The sequence below is a fragment of the Pan paniscus genome, chromosome 20 (assembly GCF_029289425.2).
Source record: "Pan paniscus chromosome 20, NHGRI_mPanPan1-v2.0_pri, whole genome shotgun sequence".
NCBI lineage: Eukaryota > Metazoa > Chordata > Mammalia > Primates > Hominidae > Pan > Pan paniscus.
Window position 1 is genome coordinate 14,474,421 of NC_073269.2, and position 26,200 is coordinate 14,500,620.

Genomic DNA, 26,200 nt, shown 5'->3' on the forward strand with positions numbered 1-26,200 from the left:
TTACTGAAATGAACTTTGTATCAAATGGATAAAAATTCAACAATGGGGGGGGGGAGCACAAAATTGACCCAAGTAACTTCTTTTATTACAATTTTTATTGTGATAAAAACACATAAAATTTACCCTTTCACATACTTTGTGTGTACCGAAGAGTATTGTTAACTATAGGCATATTTTTATACAACAAATCTCAAAAAGCTTTTCCATCTTGCGTGGCTGACACTCAATACCCATTGAACAACTCATTTTCTCCTCCACCAGCTTGTGGCAAATACCGCAGTACTTTGTTCTTCTGAGTTTGACGTTAGATACCCCATATAAGTGGAAATGGGTGTATTTGTCCTTTCGGAACTGATTTCACTTAGCATAACGTCCTCAAGGTACATCCATGTTGTAGCATATGGCAGAATTTTGTTTTTAAGGCTAAATGATATTGCATTGTATATATATAATGCATTTTGTTTACCAATTCATCTGTCAATGGACATTTACTTTGCTTCCACCTCTTGGCTCTTCTGAATAATGCTGCAATGAACACAGGTAGGCATTCACACATTGAGATGCTTTCTTCAGTTCCTTTGGACATGTACCTAGAAGTGGATTGCTGCTGACCAAGTAAGTTTTAAACCTAGTGCTTTTATATTACGCCCTGAGCTAAAGATAAGAACTGTGAATAAAAACTGAATTCTGGTTAGTTGATTTTTAAAAAGAGTGGTATGAGTTATCAATTCTGAGAGTAGCTTATATTTTAATCTAGGATTGAGCACGTGCTATTTTTGCAAGTGATGAAAGATAGCTACAGACAAGGGAATTTGGAAAGCAAGAAATAACCCAGCAGTGCTGCAGTGGAATTAAAAGTGTTGGCTTGTGGTCATGTTTTTAATATAGAAATAGAGTTATTAATGTGTGGATACGTATATATAATTTTGTATGTCTTTGCCATATCCTCCATAGAGAGGACCTAAAAGCCAGGGCACTATTACCTAGGAACACCTCCCTACACAGAGACTGCAGCTTCTAAATAGTATTCTCCATTAAAATAAATTACATTTTTCTGAGTCTAGGGCTGGAGACAAATGTACCATGAACAAACTGTTGCCCAGAAAATAATTATATACCCATGAAATAAGGAGAATACATTTTTAAAGATTCAGAAGATAGCTTGATAGGGATCCTACTTATTGAATCTGGAAAAATATGTGCATCAAATTTACAGTAGCTAACTACACCCCATAGATTAAGAATTTATGATACATGCTCCTACAAGTAAATGGGTAAATAAATGAATAAGGGTAACTCTTCCTTACAAAATTCCAGTTAAGAAATGTAGAAGAAACTATGGAATTAGAAAATCACTTTTTGGACTGGGTGTGGTGGCTCACACCTATAATCCTGGCACTTTGGGAGGCTGAGGCAGGAGGACTGCTTGAGCCCAAGAGCTTGAGACCAGTCTGGGCAACATAGTGAGACCTCGGCTCTACGAATAAATTAACTGGGTGCGTTAGCATGTGCCTGTGGTCCCAGGTACTCAGGAGACTCAGGTGGGAGGATCGCTTGAGCCCAGGAGGTCAAGGCTATAGTGAGCCATGATCATGCCACCGCACTCCACACCCTAGGCAACAGAGCAAGACCCCAATGCAGACCAAAAAGAAAAAAAAAAAAAAAAGGAAAAGAAAACCACCATTTGGAAACCACTACAGCAACAGCTACAGACATACCTCATGTTACTTCACTTTGCTTCATTTCACTTTACAGATATTTTTCACAAGTAGAAGTCCTGTGGCAATGTCATGTCGAATAAATCTATAACACCATTTTTTCCAACAGCATGTGCTTACTTTGTCTCTCACATCCTGACAATTCTGACAATATTTCAAACATTTTCCTTATTATTATACTTACTGTGGTGCTATGTGATTTTTTTTTTTTTTTTTTTTGAGAAGGAATCTCACTCTGTCACCTGGGCTGGAGTGCAGTGGTGTGATCTCAGCTCACTCTAACCTCCACCTCCTGGATTCAAGTGATTCTCCTGCCTCAGCCTCCTGAATAGCTGGGACTATAGGTGCCTGCCACCATGCCTGGCTAATTTTTTGTATTTTTAGTAGAGACGGGGTTTCACCATGGTGGCCAGGCTGGTCTCGAACTCCTGATCTCATGATTCACTCACCTCAGCCTCTCAAGGTGCTGGGATTACAGGTGTGAGCCACCGTGCCCGGCTGCTCTGTGATCTTTGATGTTCCTATTTTAATTGTTTTGGGGTACCACAAACCACAACCTTTGAAGATAGCAAACTTAACAAATGCTATGTTCTCACTGCTCCACCAACTGGCCACTCTCCCCTCTCTCCTCCTCTTCCCAGGCCTCCTAATTCCCTGAGGCACAACAATATTGAAATTAGGCCAATTCATTACCCCACAATGGCCTCTAACTGTTCAAGTGAAAGAAGGAGTTGCACATTTCTCACTTTAGATCAAAAGCTGGAAATGATTAACCTCAGTGAGAAAGTCATGTCAAAAGCCAAGATAAGAGCCAGGTGCAGTGGCTCACACCTGTAATCCCAGAGTGTTGGGAGGCAGATAGGGGAGCATCACTTGAGGTTTTAAGTTCAAGATCAGCCGGGTAAACAGTAAAGTCCTGCCTCTTTAAAAAAAAAAAAAAAAAAAAATTAGCTGGCCATGGTGGTGCACACCTGCAGTCTTAGCTACTCAGGAGACAGGAAGATCACTGGAACCCGTAAGTTTGAGGCTGCAATGGGCTATAACTGTACTACACTCCAGCCTGGGCAAAAGGGAGACCATGTCTCAAAAAAAAAAAAAAAAAAAAAAAAACTGGGATAGGCCAAAATCTAGGCCTCTTGTGCCAGTTAGCCAAGTTGTGAATGTAAAGTTCTTGAAGGAAACTAAAAGTGCTACTCCAGTGCACACACACATAATATGAAAGGAAAACAGCCTCACCACTAACACTGAATAAGTTTTAGTGGTCTGGATAGAAGATCAGACCAGCCACAACATTCCCTTAAGCCAAAACCTAATCCAGAGCAAGGCCCTAACTCTAATTCTATGAAGGCTGAGAGGTGAGTTAGCTGCAGAAGAAATGCTGGAAGCTGGCAAAGATCAGTTCGTGAGGTTTAACAAGTCATTTCCATAACATAAAAGTACAAAGTGAAGTAGCAATTGCTGATGTGGAATCTGCAGCAAGCATTTCCAGAATATCTAGATAAATGGCAGAGGTAGCTCTACTAGAGTTTTAACAGAGACAAAACAGCCTTACTTCAGGAGATGCCATTTAGGACTTTCATAGCTCTAGGTAAGCTAATATCTGACTTCAAAGATTCAAAGGACGGGCTGACTCTTTACTTTGTAGAGACAGCGTCACGCTGTGTTGTGCTGGCTGGTCTTGAACTCTTGACCTCAAGTGATCCTCCAACCTCAGCCTCCCAAAGCACTGGAATTACAGGTGTAAGCCACTTTTCCCAGCCTGGGCTGGCTTTCTTGTTAGAGGCCAATGCAGTTGGTGACTTTAAATGAATGCTAATATTCAATTACCATTCCAAAAATCCAAGGGCCAGTTAAGAATTATGCTACATCTACTCTTCCTATGGTATCTATTTACATCTATTTACAGCATGGTTTACTGAATATTTTAAGCCCACTGTAAAACATACTGTTCAGAGATTCCTTTCAAAATATTACCACTGATAATGAACCTACTAAGCAAGAGCTCTTATGGAGGTATAAACAAGATTGGCGTTTTCATGTCTGCTAACTGCAGCCCATGGATTCTGGAATAATTCTGACTTTCAAGTCTTATTATTTAAGAAATACATTTCATAAGGCTATAGCTGCCACTAATAATGCTTCTTCTGAGGGATCTGGATAAATTAAGTTGCAGACCTTGCAGAAAGGATTCTCCATTCTAGATGCCATTAACAACATTTATGATTCATGGAAGGAGGTCAAAATATCAACATTAAGGCAGGTGTGGTGGTGTGTGCCTGGAGTCTTGGCTACTCAAGAGGCATAGGAAGGAGGATCACTTGAGGCCAGGAGTTCAAGGCTACAGTGTGCTCTCATCGTGCTGGTGAATACCCACTTGTACTCCAGCATGAACAACACAGTGAGATCTTGTCTCTAAAAAAAATTTTTTTAATTAAAAATATAAAAACCAACATTAACCAGAGTTTGGAAGAAGTTGATTCCAACCTTCATAGGTGACTCTGAGGGGTTCAAGTCTTCAGTGGAAAAAGTAACTGTGGATGTGATGGAAAAAAGAGAACTAGAATTAGAAGTGGAGCCTGAAGATGTGACAGAATTGTTTCAATCTCGTGAAAAAACTTGAACAGATGAGAGGCTGCTTTGTATAGATAAGCAAAGAAAGTGGTTTCCTGAAATGAAATCTACTCCTGAAGATGCTGTGAACATTGTTGAAAAGACAACAGACTTAGAATATTACATCAACTTAGTTGATCAAGCAGTGGCGAAGTCTGAGAGGATTAAGTCCAATTCTAAAAGAAGTTCCACTATGCGTAAAATGTTATCAAACAGCATCGAATGCTAAAGAGAAGTTTTTCACGTAATGAAGAGTCAATCAATGCAGCAATCTTCACTGCTGTCTTATTTTAAGAAACTGCCACAGCCACCCTGATCAACAGCCATCAACACTGAGGCAAGACCTACCACAAGCAAAAAGATTACAAGTCACCAAAGTCTCACATGATCATTAGCACTTTTTGGCAATAAAGTATTTTAAACTAAGGTACTTTACTTAGACATAACACAACTGCACACAAGAGACTACCATATGATGTAAACCTAACTTATATGCACTGGGAAACCAAAACATTTGTATGATTCATGTTATTGTGATATTCGCTTTATAGCGGTAGTCTGGAACAAAACTCACAATATCTACAGGGCATGCCTGTATCTTGTATCAATAGGGTTTCTCTTCTCCATTGCAACATCTTATATACTTCGAAAGGCCTAAGGAAATAATGAGGGCTTTCTGTGTTTTCTACATTGTATGGCCCCATGGTGAGTTCTCAAATGTTGGATTGTGACCACAATCCAATCCCTTGAGAAAAGAAGAATGTGTATTAACAACGACTTAAAAAAAAAAAAAAAAAAAAAAGGCCAGGAGCAGTGGCTCACTCCTATAATCCCAGCACTTTGGGAGGCCAAGGCGGGTGGATCACCTGAGGTCAGGAGCTCGAGACCAGCCTGGCCAACATGGTGAAACCCCATCTCTACTAAAAATACAAAAATTAGCTGGGTGTGGTTGACAGCACCTGTAATCCAAGCTACTTGAAGGCTAAGGCAGAATCGCCTGAACCCAGGAGACAAAGGTTGCAGTGAGCTGGGATCATGCCATTGCACTCCAGCCTGGGTGATGACAACAGCAAAACTCTGTCTCAAATAAAATAAAATAAAATAAAATAAAATAATAAAAAAAGATTCCATTGGCTCCCTAACATTCCTAAAATTTATAGGGGACACATAGAGTATGAGTTCTTTCATGTCTTCGAAGTGAATGGGGATAACTGAAGGCCTCCTCACATTCTTTGTACCAATAAAATTTCTCTTCAGTGTGAATTCAAATGTGGTAATTATGGTATGAGAAATTCCTAAAAGATTTCCACATTCCTTACATTCAGAGTTTTTCTTCAGTGTGTTTTTAAATGTTTAGTAAGTAAATAAAATCTATTGTAGGCTTTCCCACATTCGTTACATATATAGGGTTTCTCTCCAGTGTGAATTCTAACATGTTTCTGTAGATGTGAAGAAGCACGGAAGGTTTTCCCACATTCCTTACATATATACGGTTTCTCTCCAGTGTGAGTTCTTATATGTTCAATGAGTTGTGAAGATGTAGCAAAGGCTTTCCCACAGTCCTTACATTCATAGGGCTTCTCTCCAGTATGGATTTTTACATGATTATGTAAGCTTGAGGAAACGGTGAATGCTTTCCCACACTCCTTACATTTATAGGGTTTTATTCCAGTGTGAATTCTAAAGTGATTCTTAAGGCATGAAGAGCTTCTGAAGGATTTTCCACATACCTTACATTCAAAGGGCTTCTCCTCTGTGTGAGTTTTAAAATGTTCAGTTAGTAGATAAAACCTATTGTAGGCTTTCCCACATTCGTTACATTCATAGGGCTTCTCTCCAGTGTGTATTCGTACATGTTTAGTAAGGCCTGAGCGCCCAGCGAAGGCTCTTCCACATTCCTTACATTGATAAGGTTTCTCTCCAGTATGAATTCTTACATGTTCAACTAGGTGTGAAGAAACAGTGAAGCATTTCCCACATTCCTTACATTCATAGGGTTTCTCCCCAGTATGGGTTCGCATGTGACTATTAAGATATGAAGAATATCTAAAGAATTTTCCACATTCCTTACATTCGTAGGGTTTTTCTACAGTATGCATTTTAACAGACACAGCATGGCTTGTGGAGTAAGTAAAAGCTCTCCCACATTGCTTCTGTTCATAGAGTGTTTCTCCATTGTGAGTTATCCTATTTGCCTGAAGATGTGACTGATCAACAAAGGCTTCCTCACAGTCACTGTATTCAAAGGATTTGTCTCCTATCCACGTTCTCTGGTGAACATTTGGTGGCAGGCTGAAGGCTTTTCTGCACTGATTCAACACAGAAAGTGTCTCTCCAGTAGGGGCACTGTTGTGTAACATGGGAAAGTTTTCTCCATACTCATCACAGTCATAAGTGTCCCCTGTATTTTCAGTTCCCATGTGTGCATTAAGGCATGAGTGTTCACTGAAGATTTCTCCATTTTCCATAAAGTCACAGAGTTCCCCTCCATTGTGGATTTCTGCCTGTTAATAAAGGGATGAATGATGATTAAAGGATTTTTCAGATTTATCAATAGATTTTACCCATCTGAAATCAGACAGTTTATTATGATTATAATTTTTGCCATTTTCATTACATGCATACAGTTGCTGCCCCATGTCTTTCTTACAAGTTGAATGAAGAAAACCTACTGGCAAGAACCCTGTGCCATTTGCTCTAAGAACCTTGAAATAATTCCTGTATATTTTCATGAAATTGTTTTTATAATCTAGCTACATATGTGATAATTTGTACTTGTGAGAATGCTGAAGCACCAAGTTTTAAGATAGGATTAAGGTATCCCCAAATGCATTACATTTAGAGTATCCCTCTAGAGCAGAGGTCCCCAACCTTTTTGCTACCAGAGACTGATTTCGTAGATGACAATTTTTCCACAAATGGGTGGAATAGGGGTGGAATAGGGATGGTTTCAGCATGATTCAACAACATTACATTTACTGTGACTTTATTTCTATTATTATTACATTGTAATATATAATGAAATAATTATACAACTCACCATAAAATAGGATCAGCAGGAGGCCTGAGCTTGTTTTCCTGCAACTAGACAGTCCCATCTAGGTGATGGGAGACAGTGACAGATCATCAGTCTCATAAGGAGCACACAATCTAGAACCCTCGCATGGGTGGTTCACAGTAAGATTTGTGCTTCTATGAGAATCGAATGCTGCTACTGACAGGCGGAGTATATGACAAGCAGTAATACAAGCGATGGGGAATGGCTATACATACAGATGAAGTTTCGTTCATCTGCCACTTACCTCCTGCTGTGCAGCCCAGTTCCTAACACTAACAGAAACAGTACCAGTGGGGACCCTTGCTCTAGAGACATTCCTCCTGCTTGAGTAAATGTTACCTCTCTCAAATATCTCTCATTTTTGCTGATTTTTTATAATTGAATCCCAATCTTTTTTGAGTGTGGTAAATAAGAAATCTTAATCTTACCATTTGTATGCCGTTTGATGTTTTGTTAAGCCAAAAAAAAATGTTGTTGAGGTGCTGACACTTTGGTTTTAACTTGCCATTCTGAAGTAAAACAGAAAAAAAGAAAAAAAAAATAGGGTCTGAGAACAAAACAGTAGGTTAAATAAGTCAGAATTATAAAGCTCATTTTTATTTGTCATATTCAGCACACTCAAAAAAATTAAACAGACATAGATTTGAACAGTTTATCCATGACGAACATTTGGCAATCATAAGGACTTGGGGTCTAAACTTAGTAATTTTTTTTTTTTTTTTGAGACAGAGTCTCGCTCTGTCACCCAGACTGGAGTGCTGGAGTGCAGTGGCATGATCTCGGCTCACTACAACCTCCACCTCCTGGGTTCAAGCGATTCTCCTGCCTCAGCCTCCGAGTAGCTTGGATTACAGGTGCCCACCACCAGGCCCGGCTAATTTTTGTATTTTTAGTAGAGATGGGGTTTCTCCATGTTGGCCAGGCTGGTCTCAACTCCTGACCTCAAAAGATCCACCTGCCTCAGCCTCCCAAAGTGCTGGGATTACAGGCATAAGCCACCATGCCCAGCAATTTAGTAATTTTTTAAACAATTTATTCTATAGAAATTAAATGAGATAATGAACAGAAATAGTATTAGGGAAGGAAAATAGAAATGATCTGGATAAAGAGCACACATTAAAGTCATGAACAAAAAGATAAAAGAGCACTCATTTGCAAAATCACATGAAAGTCTGGGTTAGATGAAAAAGAGAGGAATATGGAAAGTTGAAGTTACCCTAAAACTTCCAAGTCCAATGGCCCCATGTTCTGTGACAAAGTACATCTTTTAAATATATCTTCATTATGCTTCCAAACATACTGAACTTCTCATTGACCAGGAGTGTTCTTCATACTCACCTTGGGGAACTCCGGTTGGCAATGTGCTCAACTTTTCCTTCTCCTCCTCCAGTCAAGAGACAGACTGAGTTTGAATAGGTCCTGTACAGAGGGAAAGATACATCAATGGAAGAGGCTTATGAAGGAAATGACAAACGTAACCAAGAAAAAATTAACTATATTCCTAAAGAGAGTAGTGAAACTATTTTAAAAGAGCTCAAATTTCATATATCTCATCCTTTTGTGCCCTGAGGAGATTGGTTATCTCTGACCAAATACCCACTATTCAGACTTAAATACACATTTAAAAACCATTAAAGACTGGGCGCAGTGGCTCATGCCTGTAATCCCAGAACTTTGGGAGGCTGAGGTGGGAGAATCACCTGAGCCTGGGGAGGCTGAGGCTGCAGTGAGTCATGATTGCACTACTGTACTCCAACCTAGGTGACAAAGTGAGACCCTGTCTTAAAAAAAAATATATATATAAACCATTAAAACGTGTATTCAAATAGGAAATAATCCAAGTGCAAAGAGAGATCATTATTTTGTTTTCTGGTTTTGTTTTTTTTTTTTCTGAGACAGAGTCTCACTCTGTCACCCAGGCTGGAGTGCAATGGCACTGTCTCAACTCACTGCAACCTCCACCTCCCAGGTTCAAGTGATTCTCCTGCCTCAGCCTCGTGAGCAGCTGGGGTTACAGGCACCCACCATCAGGTCTGGCTAATTTTTTTGTATTTTTATAGAGACAGGGTTTCACCACATTGGCCAGGCTTGTCTTGAACTCCCGACCTCAGGTGATCCGCCCACCTCAGCCTCCCAAAGTGCTGGGATTGCAGGTGTGAGCCACCACGCCTGGCCGAGATCTTTTTTTTTTTTTTTTTTACGATATCGTCAAAAGCTCGAATATTGTGTCTTTTGTAGCTTTTCTTATATCATGGGTAGTATTACATCTCTCTCTCTCTTTTTTTTCTTTTTGAGAGATTTTTGCTCTGTCCCCCAGGCTGGAGTGTAGTGGCACAATCTTCGCTCACTACAACCTCTGCTGCCACCCACCCTAGTTCAAGCAATACAAAAATTAGCAGGGCGTGGTGGCACGTGCCTGTAGTCCCAACCACTCAGGAGGCTGAGGCAGGAGAATCGCTTTTACTTAGGAAGCAGAGGCTGCAGTGAGCCGAGATCATGCCACTGCACTCCAGGCTGGGCAACAGAGCAAGATTCCATCCAAAAACAAAAGAATCAGAGAGCTTCTTTAGGACACCCCTGAAATAAAGTTATTTCTTATGTTCTCAGGGCTGAAATTGTTATAATTAATGAGGCTCATATGCCAGAGCTTCCCTGGCATAATGTGAAGGAGGGAATCCTAGAGAGACAGGAGTGTTGCACTGGATTTACTATGTGTCATCTGTATAGCCCACTCCCCCGCCCTTTGTTGACAGAGCAGAAGACACTCTCTTCACAAAGGTTATTAAGAGAGTAGTGGGAGGAGTATCATAATCCTTGAAAAGCTCTGTTGGTATTCTCCTTCATAGGACAGGTATGACTGCAAAGAATACCATCACTGAGATGAGTTCCCTGGGTTTTTTTGTTTGTTTGTTTGTTTTTGAGATGGAGTTTTGCTCTTGTTGCCCAGGATGGAGTGCAATGACGCAGTCTAGGCTCACTGCAACCTCCGCCTCCTGGGTTCAAGCGATTCTCCTGCCTGAGCCTCCCAAGTAGCTGGGATTACAGGCACCTGCCACCACACTTGGCTAATTTTTTGTGGGGGGGCGGGGGGTATTTTTAGTACAGACGGGGTTTAACCATATTGGCCAGGATGGTCTAGAACTCCTGGCCTCAGGTGATCTGCCCGCCTCAGCCTCCCAAAGTGCTGGGATTACAGGCGTGAGCCACCGCACCCAGCCGAGTTCCCTGCTTTCAATCGAGATGAAGGGGACCCAGAATAGCAGAAATCAAGAAGGTAGTATTTAATCACCAAACACAAGGTGAGAAAATCAACTATCAAGGACAGCGGAAATGTACCAGTAATCAGAATGCCCTGACCTACAGAGGTCTGTGGTGGTGGCTAACTGATCGTGCTGTCCCTAGAAATGAAATAGATAAGCAGTTAACAAAGCCTACTCTAAAGAGCCACAAAATATATGTTAGGCATTATGGACCACATGGTCTCTGTTGCAGCTACTCAACTCTGCTGTTGTAGCATGGAAAACACCATAGAAAATGTAAACAAATGAACACGGTTGTGTTCTGATTAAACTTTATATACAAAAAACACATGGAGAGACAGATATGGCCCATGGGCCATAGTGTGCCAATCTCTGTACTTGAATACTGCTCCATCTATGTAAAAAGTCTAAACTATAGTAGCCAAAAACTGGATTTATCCCAGTGGAGAATCATAACCTGTCACTCAATTACCACACTGAAATCATTCATAAATCATGAACTTAGGTGATCACTCCAATTACCGCCATTTTTCAAAATGTAATGCCTTTACTAGATAAATCAACATAATTTCTGTCACTTGGTATGCAGGCATTGACATAGCTAATGTCTTTTCTCCATACCAATTTGAAAAAAACAAGACTCGGTTACCTTTCACCTGGCAGGACCAACAATGTATCTTCATAACATTGCCCCTAGAATGTGTCAGTTCTCCAGGTCTCTGTCGTAACTTAATCCCCAGAGAAAATGACATTCCATGAAACACACTAGTACACTATGTTGACACCATTATACTGATCATATCCAATGAATAGGAAGTAGAAAACACATTTTTAAAAATTAGAGACAGGGTCTTACTCTGTCACCCAGGCTGAATTAGAGTGGCATGATCATAGCTCACTACAACGTCAAACTTCAAACTCCTGGGCTCAAGCAATCCTCCTGCCTCAGCCTCCCGAGTATGTGGGACTATAGGCACATACTACCATGCCTGGCTAATTGTTTTTCTTTTTCTTTTTACTATAGACGTGAGGTTTCACTACGTTGCCCAGGCTAGTCTCAAACACCTGGTCTCAAGCAATCCTCCCACGTCAGCCTCCCAGTGTTAGGATTACAGGCATGAACCATTGTGCCCTGCCTGAAAATACCTTAGACAACTTTATTAGAAGCATGCAGCATTTACGGTTCCAAAATGGTAGTACAGAAGCAAGCTGGTTTCAATCCCCTGACAGAAAACTAAAACCAAATGCATATTGTGAAAATTATCACCAGCAATATCCCTGATCTAAAATATAAAAATTAGGCAGTTTCTGGGGCTACAAAGAAGTGAAAAAACTCCAAGGGAGACGTTAAGAGAATCAAATTTCCAAGAATGTGGAAAATTTCTACCAATTCACAGTTTCTACACTGGAAAAAACCGAGATCAATGTGGACAACCACCTTCTCCACCATCCTGGGTTCCCTGGTAAAAGATCAGTCCCTCCCTGTCTCAACCCACAGGAAGCATTACAAATGCCTGAAGGGAGAAACATCCCTGAGGACATCCAGGGACAAAGAGGGGAGGCAGGACTACCATCCCAGCCCTGGAAACTCTGTTTTATAACTTGGCCAAAGGAGAAGCCAAGTCAGAGTGGCTGTTCAGGAGCACCATACTATAGGGGTACGCTACACAGGTCACCTGGGCATGAACACACAGCCAGCCTTCCCACAGTGCTGGAATATGCCCTTTAGGACTCCCTCATTCTGAATGGGCAGTATTCTTGATAGTTTGCTATAGCAAAGGCAAACGTGGGTTTAAGATTCCATCTAGTGCTGAAAACGAGGCAGTGACCTAGGGAAATTTTAAAGAAAGAAAATCACTTTCGGAGGCTGAGACAGGCAGATCGCTTAAGCTCGAGTTCAAGACCAGCAACAAGATGAAAACCCATCTCTACTAAAAAGTACAAAAAGTAGCCAGGTGTGGTGGCGTGCACCTCACCTACTCAGGAGGCTGAGGTGGGAGGATTGCTTCAGCCTGGGAGGTAGAGGCTGCAGTAAGCCATGGTCACACCACTGCACTCCAACCTGGGTGACAGAGAGAGACCTTGTCTCAAAACAACAACAACAACAACAAACAACAACAACAACAAAGATAAAAAGAAAACACACCCAATAAAAACCACAAGCCAGACAAAGACTGTAATAAATAACTAATCCTTCAATGCACAGACACAGATGTACATCCACAAGAAACAACAGCAAATGGGGAACCACGACCTCCTAAAATGGACGAAAATAGTATCAGTGACTGAACCTAATGAAATGACAATATGTGAGCTCCCTAAGAATTCAAAATAACAGTTTTAAGGAAATTCAGTGATCTCCAAAATAACACAGAAGAGCAACTCAGAAATGTATCAGAAAAAACTTTAGAATATATTAACAACAACAAAAAAGAGAAATCTTACAACTGAGAAATACTCAACTCAAAAGTTCATGGTAGAGGCTCTCAACAGCAAGATGGATCAGAGGAAAGATTCACTGAGCTTGAAGAAAAACTATTTGAAAATATAGCCAGAAGAGAAGAATGAAAAGGAACTAAGATCGTCGGCAAGATGCAGAAAATTACCTTGAAAGACCAAACCTAGGAATCACTGGTGTTCAAGAGGGAATGCAGCAAGTGCAAGGGGTAAGCTTTGAAAGCTTTATTAAGGAAATAACAAGATTCCAAAAATTGAGAAAAATATAAATATCCAGGTACAGGAAGGTAAGATGACACCAAACAGATTCAATCCAAATAAGACTACTACAAAGCATACAATCTTCAGACTCTCAAAGGTCAAGGACAAAGACAGGACCTTAAAAGCATTAAGAGAAAAGAAGCAAATAACATATGAAGGACTCCAGCTGGTCTGGCAACAGGATTTCTCAAGGGAAACCACACAGGCCAGAAGGGAGTGGGATGACCTTTTCTTTCTTTTTTTGTGAGACGGTCTCACTCCGTTGCCCAGGCTGGAGTACCGTGGCACAATCATGGCTCAATGCAGCCTTTATCTCCCAGGATCAAGCCATACTCTCACATCAGCCTCCCAAGTAACTGTTACTACAAATGTGCACCACAACGCCTGGCTAATTTTTCTTTCTTTTTTTTTTTTTTTGTAGAGACGGGGCTTCACCATGTTTGAAATGCTTGTTTCCCGGTGCCGTAAAGAAATAGCACTTGAACATAAATTTTATTTCTTTAGCAAGGCCATTTTAATTTATTTATACATTTTTTTGAGACAGAGTCTCATTCTGTCGCCCAGGCTGCAGTGCAATGGCGCGATCTCGGCTCACTGCAACCTCCGCCTCCCAGGTTCAAGCGATTCTCCTGCCTCAGCCTCCCTAGTACCTGGGATTACAGGCACATTCCACCATGCCCGGCTCATTTTTTGTATTTTTTTTTTTTTTTTTAGTAGAGACAGGTTTTCATCGTGTTAGTCAGGATGGTCTCAATCTCCTGATCCCGTGATCTGCCCACCTTGGCCTCCCAAAGTACTAGGATTACAGGCACAAGCCACCACGCCCGGCCCTAGCAAAGCCATTTTTACACTTTCTGCAGAAAGGGTACACTCCCCAGCAGATTTGCCATGAGAGTACACCGAACAAAGGAGACAGGGTCATTTATAACCTGACGCATCCACCCTACTGCTGTGTCCAGTTTCCACTGGCTGGAATGGAACCTCACATTTTGTACTTGTTTTGATTGGCTTAGAACTTTTTAAAAGGCGTAAAGGCAGAGGAGAAGAAAGGAAGGAGGAAGTAACTTGTGGAATGCTGAGAAAGGCAAAAACATCTTCAAATAAGGAAGAGGAACAGGCTATGACCTAATGCTTGCTTGGACCAGTATAAGCATGCCAGGGCAAATATTTAGGCTAAATTGTGGGAGCCAAGAACATAAAGTACATTGATTTCTTTATTACAGCTAGCAGATATTTAAGAATGTTAACACAGGTCTTTGAATAAATTTTGCTTCTAAAAAGAAGTTATTTATTCCTCATTAGATGGAAAAAAAAGTCTTTAAAGAAAAATCTCTACTTTACTTTTTACAACCAAGTTGCCCAGGCTGGTCTCAAAGTCCTGAGCTCAAGCAATCCACCAGGCTCAGCCTCACAAAGTGCTGGAATTACAGGCATGGGCCACCTTGCTTAGCTATGGGATGAAATTTTCAAAGTGCTGGAAGAAAAAAATTGATATCTAAGAATACCGTATTCAGGTCAGCACAATGTCTCATGCCTGAAATCACAACACTTCGGGAGGCTGAGGCGGGCGGATCACCTGACATCACGAGTTAAGAGACCAGAGTGGTCAACATGGTGAAACCCAGTCTCTACTAAAAATTAAAAAAAAATTAGCCTGGTATGGTGGCACATGCCTGTAGTCCCAGCTACACTGGAGGCTGAGGCAGGAGAATCACTTGAACCCAGGAAGCGGAGGTTGCAGTTAGCCGATATTGTGCCACTGTACTCCAGCCTGGGCAACAGAGCAAGATTTCGTTTCAAAAAAACAAAAACAAAAAGAGATAAAGAAGGTCTCTATAGCTGGGAGTAGTGGCTCACACCTGTAATCCCAGCACTCTAGGAAGGCTGAGATGGGCAGATCACGAGGTCAGAAGTTCAAGACCAGCCTGGCCAACATGGCAAAACTCCATCTCTACTAAAAATACAAAAATTAGCTGGGTGTGGTGGTGTGTGCCTGTAATACCAGCTACTCACGAGGCTGAGGCAGGAGAATTGCTTAAACCTGGGAGATGGAGGTTGCAGTGAGCTGAGATCACACCACTGCACTCCAGCCTGGGCAACAGAGCAAGACTCTGTCTCAAAAATAAAAAAAAAGAAGGTCACTATATAATGATAAAGGGGTCAATTCAGCAGGAGGATATAACAACTGTCAATATTTATGCACCCAACACTGGAGCACCTAAGTATATAAAGCAAACATTAATAAATCTAAAGGGAGATACACACTGCAGTGCAGTAATAGTAGGGGATTTCAACACCCCACTCTCGGTAATGGACAGATCATCCAGCTAGAAAATCAACAAAGAAACACAGAAGAAGTTAAGCAATACACTAAACCAAAAAGGCGTAACACAGGACATTTTATCCAACTGCTACAGAAGATACATTCCTTTCCTCAGCATATGGAATATTCTCCAGAACAGGCCATATCTTAGGCCACAAAAAAAAGTCACAACAAATTCAAAAATGTAGAAATCATATCATCTTTTCTGACCACAAGGGAATAAAACTAGAAATCACTAACAAGAGGAACCTTGACTCACAGGCTCAAAGTGGTGGCTCATGCCTATAATCCCGGCACTTTGGGAGGCCAACATGGGGAGACTGCTTGCACCCAGGACTTTGAGACCACCCTGGGCAACATAAGGAGACCCTGTCTCTTCAAAAAAAAAAAAAAATTACACAACGGAACATTGTTTTGGTACGTTGACATATCAAAATCCATGGTACAAAAGCACACAGAAATTTGGAAATTAAAATATTTCTTGAAACAAATTAAAGTGAAACTACAACATACCAAAATCTATGGGATAAAAGCAGTACTAAGGGAGTATTTTACAGCAATAAACACGTACATACAAAAAGTAGAAAGATTTAAAATAACCGAATGATACCCTTAAGATACTAGAAAAGCAAAAACAAATCAGACTCACAATTAAATCAAAAGGATAAAGACCACAGCCAAAATAAACAAAATTGAGAATAAAAAACAATACAGAATATTAATAAAACATAAAGTTGATTACTTGAAAAGATAAACAAAATCAACCAACCTTTGGCTAGACTAAGGGGAAAAAAGGACCCAAATAAAATAAAAAATGAAAAAAGAAAACAGAACAGAAACCACAGAAATACAACCAATCATTAGAAACTATTACAAAAAACTATATGCCAACAAATTGATAAGCCTGGAAGAAATGGACAAATTATTGGGCGCATACAACCTACCATGATTGAACCATGAACAAACAGAAAACCTCAACACACCAATAACAAGATTGAAGCCGTAACAAAATGAATCCCATCAAAGAAAAGCCCAGAAACTGATGGCTTCACTGCTAAATCCTACCAAAAACTGAAAGAATAATACAACTCGAATTCCTCAAAAAAAATTGAAGAGAAGAGAATATTTCCAAACTTGGTCTACAAAGTGAGCATTATTCTCATATCAAAAGCAGAGAAGAGCACAACAGCAACAAAACTACAGGCCAGGCTGGGTGCAGTGGCTCATAATTCCAGCACTTTGGGAGGCTGAGGCGGGTGGATCACCTTAAGTTAGGAGTTTGAGACCAGCCTGGCCAATATGGTGAAATCCTGTCTCTACTAAAAAAACACACAAAAGTTAGCTGGGCGTGGAGGCATGTGCGCCTGTAGTCCCTGCTACTCAGGAGGCTGAGGCAGGAGAATCACTTGAACCCGGGAGGCGGAGGTTGCCGTGAGCCAAGACTGAGCCATTGCACTTCAGCCTGGGCAACAGAGCAAGACTCCGTCTCAAAAAAGAAAAATAAAGAAAAATAAAAAAAAAAGTAACCAAAAATGTGAAGGAGCTATGCAAGGAAAACTATAAAACACTGATGAAACAAACTGTAGAGGATACAGAAAAAAATGGGAAGATATTCCATGCTCATGGATTAGAATATTGTTAAAATGACAATACTACCCAAAGCAATTTACAATTCAGGGCAACCCTTCTCAAAATACCAATGAAATTCGTCACAAAAAGAGAAAAAAAAATCCTAAAATGTATATGCAATCACAAAAGACCTCAAACAGCCAAAGAAATACTGACCAAAAAAAACGAAACTGGAGTGGCCAGGTGCAGTGGCTCACACCTGTAATCCCAGCACTTTGGGAGGCCGAGGCAGGTGGATCATTAGGTCAGGAGTTCAAGACCAGCCTGGCCAACATGATGAAACCCCGTCTCTACTAAAAATACAAAAATTAGCCAGCTGTGGGCCGGGCGTGGTGGCTCACGCCTGTAATCCCAGCACTCTGGGAGGCCAAGGTGGGCAGACCACGAGGTCAGGAGATCAAGACCATCCCGGCTAACATGGTGAAATCCCATCTCTACTAAAAAAAAAATACAAAAAAAAAAAATTAGCCTGGCGTGGTGCCTGTAGTCCCAGTGGTGGGTGCCTGTAGTCCCAGCTACTCAGAAGGCTGAGGCAGGAGAATGGTGTGAACCCAAGAGGTGGAACTTGCAGTGAGTCGGAACTTGCAGTGAGCCCAGATCACACCACTGTATTCCAGCCTGAGTGACAGAATGAGACTCCACCTCAAAAAATTAGCCAGACATGGTGGTGCGTGCCTGTAGTCCCAGCTACTAGGGAGGCTGAGGCAGGAGAATTCCTTGAACCTGGGAGACAGAGATTGCAGTGAGCCGAGATCGCACCACTGCACTCCAGCCTGGGAGACAGAGCAAGACTTAGTCTCAAAAAAAAAAAAAGAAGGAAAGGAAAAGCTGGAAGCATCAAACTGTCTGATATCAAAATATTCTACAAAGCTACCATAGCCAAATCAGCATGGTACTGACATAAAAACAAACACATAGATCTATGGAAGAGAACAGAGAACCTAAATATAAATCTACACATTTATAGACAGTTCATTTTCAACAAAGGCACCAAAAGCATACAATGGGAAAATAGCAGTCTTCAATAAGTGCTGCTGGGAAAACTGAATAACGATATGCAGAATGAACTAGATGCCATCTCTCAGCATAAACAAAATCAAAACAGATTAAAGACATCTAACACCTGAAACTATAAAGCTACTAGAGGAAGAAACTGGGGAAACAATCCAGGACATTGGTCTGGGTAAAGATTTCTTGGGTAAGACCTCAACAGCACAGGCAACAGGAGCAAAAATAAACATATGAGATTACATCAAACTAAAAACTTCTCCACAGCAAAACAATCAACAAACTGAAGAGACAATCTAGAGTATGGGAAAAAAATATTTACAAACTATCCACCTGACAAAGATTAGTAATCAAAATATATAAGGAACTCAACTTGATAGCAAAAAAAAAAAAATCCGATCAAAAAATTGGCAAAAGGTCAGAATAGTTGTTTCTCAAAAAACGACATACAAATGGCCAACAGGTATATGGAAAAAATGCTCAACATGGCTAAACATCAAAGAAATACAAATCACACATTACCACAATGAGATGTCATCTCACCTCATAGAGTGGCTTTTATAGACAGGGAATAACAAATACTGATGAGGATGTGGTGAAAAGATAATCCTTGTATGCAGTTGATGGGAATGTAAATTAGTACAGCCACTATAGAGAACAATACTCAGGTGTAGTGGCTCATGCCTGTAATCCCAAAACTTGAGGCTGTGGTGGGAGGATCACTTGAGCCCAGAAGTTCGAGCCAGCCTGGACAACACAGGAAGACCTGTCTGCACACATATGCACACATAAAACCTGTCAGTCACAGTGGCTCATGCCTGTAATCCCAGCTCTTTAGGAGCCCAAGGCAGGTGAATCACTTGAGGTCAGGAGTTAGAGACCAGCCTGGCCAACATGGCGAAACTCCATCTCTACTGAAAATACAAACATTAGCTGGGAATTGTGGCGTGCGCCTGTAGTCCCAGGCAGGAGAATCACTTGAACCCAGGAGGCGGAGGTTACAGTGAGCCGAGATCTTGCCACTGCATTCCAGCCTGGGCAACAGTGAGACTCCGTCTCTAGGAAAAAAAAGAGAGGTTGATTCATGGGTAAAATACACAGTTAGAAGAAATAAGAACTAGTGTTCAATAGATCAGTAGGGTGACTACATTTAACACTCATCTATTGTACATTTCAAAACAGCTAAGAGAATAACTTGATTTTCCTGCAATAAAGAAAGGATAAATATTTAAGGTGACAGATATTCTACTTACCCTGATTTGATAATATAAATGCATCAAATTATCACATGTACTCAGAAAACATGTACGTCTATTATGAATCAAAAAACTTTTTTTGAATTTTCAAATAGGGGGTGGGAAATTCTGGGGCCATCATGTCTGTGGGTAAAGATATTCCCTTGTCAGCCAGGCGCGGGTGGCTCACACCTGTTATCCCAGCACTTTGGGAGGCTGAGACGGGCGGATCACGAGGTCAGGAGATCGAGACCATCCTGGCTAACACGGTGAAACCTCGTCTTTACTAAAAATACAAAAAATCAGCCGGGCGTGTTGGCGGGCACCTGTAGTCCCAGCTACTCAGGAGGCTGAGGCAGGAGAATGGCGTGAACTCGGGAGGCAGAGTTTGCAGTAAGCCCAGTTTGTGCCACTGCACTCCAACCTGGGTGACAGAGAAAAACTAGTCTCAAAAAGAAAAAAAGAAAAAAAAAAAGATAGATATTCCCTTGTCTGGATCATGTAAAGACATTCCCTACAAAAAGACATTCCCTGCAAGATGTCCCTCCAAGTTACTTCACCTAATACCACCTACCACTAAAAAGGAGCAATGAGCCATGATTATGCCATTGCCCTCCAGCCTGGGTGATCCAGCAAGACTCAAAAAAGAAAAAAAAAAAACTCAGTATGGGGGTTTCTCAAAAAACTAAAAATAGAACTATCAATAGAGCTACCACCCGTAAACCTCTTGAATCTTGGAGGCAACATATACATTTGTATGTGCTTTAACGCCCCACACAGTTGCCTGTAAGAATTCTAGTTTCAACTGTAGACAAGAGCAATTTCAGGCTGCACTGCAGGCTTCCCAAGCACTTGGTCCACCTGATCCAGCAGACCCAATGATACTCAACGTGTCCATGTTAAATGGCATCCTATTTATTGGAAGCCTCTGGCATACACCAACAGAAGATGTAGAGTAGAGGCCTCTGGTATTCCAGAGTCAATCCATGCCCTCTTGTGCAGATTAACTGTTTCTCTTTTGAGAAACAGGTTGTGGTTTGCCACTACCATGCGATAGAGAATGAACAACTAATCATGGGACATGAAGTAACTAAGGCAGATCTGAGTAATTTGAGACTTTCTGGTCCCCAAAGCATGAAGTACATACTGTCAGCCCTTATCAAACAAAGGTTGTCAGCTTCTCCTTTAGGCCAAAAACCCCGAGTTTGTAGGAAATCGCATGAAATAAAGGAATATTTACACACACCATGAGAATCCAATCAGAAATATCTGATTGTATGACTTTCTAAGAGAATGAGTGTTAGGAATAACGCTCAAAATCCTAAGGAAATTGAACACTCGAACAAAGGATTCTTAGCAAAGCAATTTTACTTCTGTGCAGAGGGGTGCCTCCTTGACCAGTTGCCATGAGAGCACACCTGAACAAAAGGGCATGAGAGCCTTTACTCCTGATGCAAGTCCTGCCCCTGTACCCTTTCCCTATTGGCCGGGGTCAGGTCGTACAATCTAAACAAATCCCGGTTGGTGAAACACTTGATTTTTTTTAGATAGGGTGGGCACGTAAAAGAAAAGTGGAGAGGAAGGGGAAGGGATGTCTGTAATGAGCTAGAAAGTCCTCTTTCCAAGTAAGGAAAGGTATGTGAGCTGGTACTGATAACGCTTTGTACTGTGGCATGCCTGGGCATCTAACAAAGGCAAAAAGGAGAAAAAAGGAGAAAAAGGGGGGGGGGTACTATGAATTAAAGAATAAAAGATTGATGAGATTATTTGAAGAGAAACCTCATCATATCCTCATATCCCACAGTGTGACTCTCCAAAAGTCAATATAATATACAATAATAACTGTTCTAGGTAAAAAGACACTGAAAACATTAACAATTGCAATGTAAAAATCTTGAATGGATCTTAAACCCAAAAACATCCAAGAGCATACGTTGAATCAATGCGGAGAATTTTAGTTATTATAAAAAGCAGACATTAGATGACATTATGATTTTTTATTTAAGTGAAATACTAGTATTGTGGTTGCAGAATGACAGTGCCATTTTTTTAGGCGATGCATTACCAAGTATTTAAAGGTCAAGTATCACGTGTGCAATTATGCTCAATTGACACTCAAATTGTTCACCATAAAATGTATTTACCTGAGGTGAAAGAAAACAAGCACAATGCTTAAAAAGTAAGTGTTCAGGCACAGTGGCTCACACCTGTAATCCCAGCATTTTGGGAGGCCGAAGCAGGTGAACTGCCTGAGCTCAGGATTTCGAGACCAGCCTGGCCAACATGGTGAAACCTTGTCTCTACTAAAATACAAAAAAAAATTAGCTGGGCATGGCGGCATGTGCCTGTGTCCCAGCTACGAGGTGTCAGGCCTCTGAGCCGAAGCCAAGCCATCAGACTCCCTGTGACCTGCACGTATACATCCAGATGGCCTGAAGCAACTGAAGAACAACAAGAAGAAGCGAAAATAGCTAGTTCCTGCCTTAACTGATGACATTCCACCATTGTGATTTGTTCCTGCCCCAACCTAACTGATCAATTGACCTTGTGACATTCCTTCTCCTGGACAATGAATCTCAGGAGCTCCCCACTGAGCACCTTGTGATCCCCGCCCCTGCCCGCAAGAGAACAACCTCCTGTAACTGTAATTTTCCACTATCTACCCAAATCCTATAAAACTGCCCGACCCCTATCTCCCTCTGCTGACTCCTTTTCCGAACTCAGTCTGCCTGCACCCAGGTGATTAAAAGCTTTATTGCTCATACAAAGCCTGTTTGGTGGTCTCTTCACATGGACGCACCTAATGCTAGGGAGGCAGGAGAATTACTTGAACCTGGGAGGCAGAGGTTGCAGTGAGCCAAGATCGCACCTCTGCACCCCGACCCGGGTAGCAGAGCGAGACTCTGTCTCAAAAAAAAAAAAAAAAAAAAAAAAATCTACTAGACTGGGTGTGTTAGATGTTCAAGTTTTCCCTAGGATCAAATTTTTCGGAAAAAAATGTCAAAACTACACTTAGTCTAAACATGCTGTTAATAAATTCAATAGATACTACTTTATTACACTAATACTAGAATAATATTCTGATTTTAATAATAAATAATTCTAGTATCAGTTTAATAAAGCCTCCATCCTGGCCAGGAGCGGAGGCTCACGCCTGTAATCCCAGCTCTTTGGGAGGCCGTCAGGCGGATTACAAGGTCAGGAGTTCGAGACCAGCCTGGCGAGCATGGTGAAACCCTGTCTCCACTAAAAATACAAAAAAAAAAAAAAAAAAAATTAGCTGGGCATGGTCCCTGCTACTCGGAGGCTGAGGCAGGAGAATCACTTGAACCCAGGAGGCGGAGGTTGCAGTGAGCTGAGATCGCGCCACTGCACTCCAGCCTGGGCGACAAGAGCAAGACTCCGTCTGAAAAAAACAAACAAAAGCCTCCATCCTTTCTTCCTGTGGGCCCCTGTTTTGAAGCTCTGTGCTGGGGTACAGACCTAGGAACTTCAGATAAAGACAACAGCTGTGTATTATTGCCTTTCTTTCTTTTTTGAGACGGAGTTTCGCTCTCATCGCCCAGGCTGGAGTGCAGTGGCAGATCTCGGCTCACTGCAACCTCGGCCTCTCAGGTTCAAGCAATCCTCCTGCCTCAGCCTCCCAAGTAGCTAGGATTACAGGGGACTGCCACCAAGCCTGGCTTTTTTTTTTTTTTTTTTTTTGGTGAGACGGAGTCTTCCTCTTTTGCCCAGGCTGGAGTGCAGTGGCGCGATCTCGGCTCACTGCAAGCTCCGCCTCCCGGGTTCACGCCATTCTCCTGCCTCAGCCTCCCAAGTAGTTGGGACTACAGGCGCCCGCCATCGCGCCTGGCTAATTTTTTGTATTTTTAGTAGAGACAGGGTTTCACCATGTTGGCCAGGCTGGTCTCGAACTCCTGACCTCAGGTGATCTGCCCGCCTCGACCTCCCAAATGGCTGGGATTACAGGCGTGAGCCAGCGCGCCCAGCCTGCCTTTCTTTTGTAGAAAGGCTTGTAGCTGGTAACAACAAGAAACATTAAGTCCAAGAAAATAAAATAAGAAACTAAAGGCTCACAGTCTACACGTGTTCATATTTACATGCAGATATAGGCACACCCTAAACGACTATTTTTTTTCTATCAGAAAGTAATGTGTCAAAAATAAGAATAGGACATCAATGCCAGATTCTCAGACGAGACATTTTTAAGCAAAGAAATGGAAGTCAGAGCCCTCTTGAAACCAATTTTCTGCAGGTGTTCACCAGGAACACGCCGGAAACGCCAGGTTCCTGAGGCGCGGAAATGCGGGGCCGGAGCCAACCTGACTGGAACGGCAGAAATCCTTTTACTTTCAGAAAGAAAGAAACTCACAAAGGTTGCTTTCCAAGCTTTTGAAGAAGGGAGCACAGCGGATGAAACCACTCCAGAAAACGCGCGGAGTCGGGACAAACACACTTCCCGACCTGGCTCCTGACTGGGACCCACTGAGCCTGCGGCCTCTAGCCACTGGTCGCGCAGGGAGGACCGACAGCCCCTGGAGAAGAGAGTGAAACGAGGCAGATCGGAGAGGCTCCTGGGCGACAGCACCCAATCGTTCCTTTGCCGCCCCCCGCTATCTCCGGGATCCCCAAGCAGGCGGAACTCACCACAGCCAGGGTGGACTCCACCACGATAAAGGCGAAATGGCACTGACCATGCGGAGCCAGCGCCGGAAAAGATGGCGATTGTGCGCTGACGTCACTTCCGCTCCGAGCCTCGGGCCGGGCGGGGCTCCTGGGTTCGAGTTTCAGCCACATAGGACCCAGTCAAACGCAGAAATTGTAGTTTCTTCCCGGGTGGGCGCGGACAGGCCCGTACTTGGGGGCGGTTTAGAGGTGGGACCCGGCTAGCCGGCGGTTCAGGTGGCCGGACCTGCTGGAAGGGCGGGCGTGGGGGATGGGACGCACCCCAGGGGATGCTCCTGCAGAGCTTTTCCCAGGTGGGCACAGTGGCTAAGGCCTGTAAGTCCAACACTTTGGGAGGCTAAGGCAGGTGGATAGCTTGAGTCCAAGAGTTCAAGACCAGCGTGGGCAAAATAGCAACATCCTTTATTAAAATATATATATGTGTATACATATATATAAAGCTTGTTTGTATACATCTCATGTTCCTAGAGCCTTTCCATGATTCTTCCATATTGATAAAGCTGCCAGTGAATGGCATGGTCTATCTCTTCTATTCCGTCAGGCTTTCTGTAGGCCTTTATTTCTTCATTCTTTATTTTTTAGAACCTGCTGGTTCCATTGCGTTTTCTTTTTTCGTTTTTCTTTTTCCTTTTTTATTTTTTTTTGAGACAGATCTCACTCCGTTGCCCAGGCTGGAGTGCAGTGGCATGACCTCGGCTCACTGTAACCTCTGCCCCCCGGGTTCAAGCGATTCTCCTGCCTCAACCTCCCGAGTAGCTGGGATTACAGATGTCTGCCTCCACGCCCAGCTAATTTTTGTACTTTTAGTAGAGAAGAGTTTCACCATGATGGCCAGACTGATCTCGAACTCCTGACCTCCAATGATCTGTCTCCCTCAGCTTCCCAAAGTGCTGGAATTATAGACATGAGCCACCGCACCCGGCCACGTTTTCAATATAATAATATTTTCTGTAAATCTTGATTTTTTTTGTCTTCATCAAGTATGTATTTCTGGCTGGGTACGGTGGCTTATGCCTATAATCCCAGCAATTTGGGAGGCCAAGGGATCGTTTGAGGCCAGGAGTTTGAGACCAGCCTGGGCAATACAGCAAGACCCCGTCTCTATTTTAAAAAATTTTTTAAATATGTTTTTGTTTTTGTTTTGAGATGGAGTCTAGCTCTGTTGCCCAGGCTGGAGTGCAGTGGCACGATCTTGCTCACTGCAACCTCTGCCTCCCGGGTTCAAGCGATTCTTCTCTCTCAGCCTCCTGAGTAGCAGAGATTACAGGCAGGCGCCACCATGCCCGGCTAATTTTTGTATTTTTAGTAAAGACAGGGTTTCACCATATTGGCCCAGTTGGTCTCGAACTCCTGACCTCATGATCTGCCTGCCTCACCTTTCCAAAGTGCTGGGATTACAGATGTGAGCCACCACGCCTGGCCAAAAACATGTATTTCTATTGTTATTTTTCTGATCTTCCCACATGGGCCAGGACCACATTTCCTACATTGTAAAATAGCGCTGACACCAGACATTCTCCCCAGGTTTATTCAGAAATGTAACATAATCCCAGTAAAAATATTAAAAGTTTTTTCTGGAGTTAGTTACGTTGATACTAAAGTTTATGTGGAAGAATAAATATCTGATAATAACCAAGAAAACAAAAACAAAAGCAATGATGAGCAGCAGATGTTAAAACATACTATTAACAGTTTTCACACAAGGCAAATAATTAAATTATATTAAAATAAAAATAAATAAGACATACTATAAAGCCTCTATAATTAAAACTATGTGGTACTAGCACATGAAGCAGAAACAGACTAATAAAATATCTAAAAACAGACCCAAGAACATGTAGGAATTTGGTTCATAAATGTGGTATTTTGCCAGGCGCGGTGGCTCATACCTGTAATCCTAGCAATTTGGGAGGCCGAGGCGGGAGGATCACCTGAAGTCAGGAGTTCAAAACCAG

At 42.1% G+C, this 26,200-nt stretch overlaps 1 protein-coding gene across 3 annotated transcripts; it reads right to left on the bottom strand.

Moving 5' to 3' along the window:
- Positions 1 to 80: 80 nt before the first annotated feature.
- Positions 81 to 25,298, bottom strand: ZNF121 (zinc finger protein 121). Of its 3 annotated transcripts, XM_034944760.3 has the most exons (5): positions 24,207 to 25,298; positions 23,932 to 24,094; positions 8,725 to 8,805; positions 7,815 to 7,895; positions 81 to 6,832 (listed from the first exon to the last, which is right to left on the bottom strand). In XM_034944760.3, exons 4-5 carry the CDS (start codon positions 7,815 to 7,817, stop codon positions 5,663 to 5,665), a joined length of 1,173 nt encoding a protein of 390 aa, XP_034800651.1. In that variant the 5' UTR covers positions 7,818 to 7,895; positions 8,725 to 8,805; positions 23,932 to 24,094; positions 24,207 to 25,298; the 3' UTR covers positions 81 to 5,662. The 3 variants fall into 3 exon arrangements, with proteins under 3 accessions (XP_034800651.1, XP_008960144.1, XP_034800652.1); XM_008961896.5 differs by lacking the exon at positions 23,932 to 24,094 and having other exon boundaries at positions 8,603 to 8,805; XM_034944761.3 differs by lacking the exon at positions 24,207 to 25,298 and having other exon boundaries at positions 23,932 to 24,199.
- Between the last annotated feature and the right edge of the window lie 902 nt (positions 25,299 to 26,200).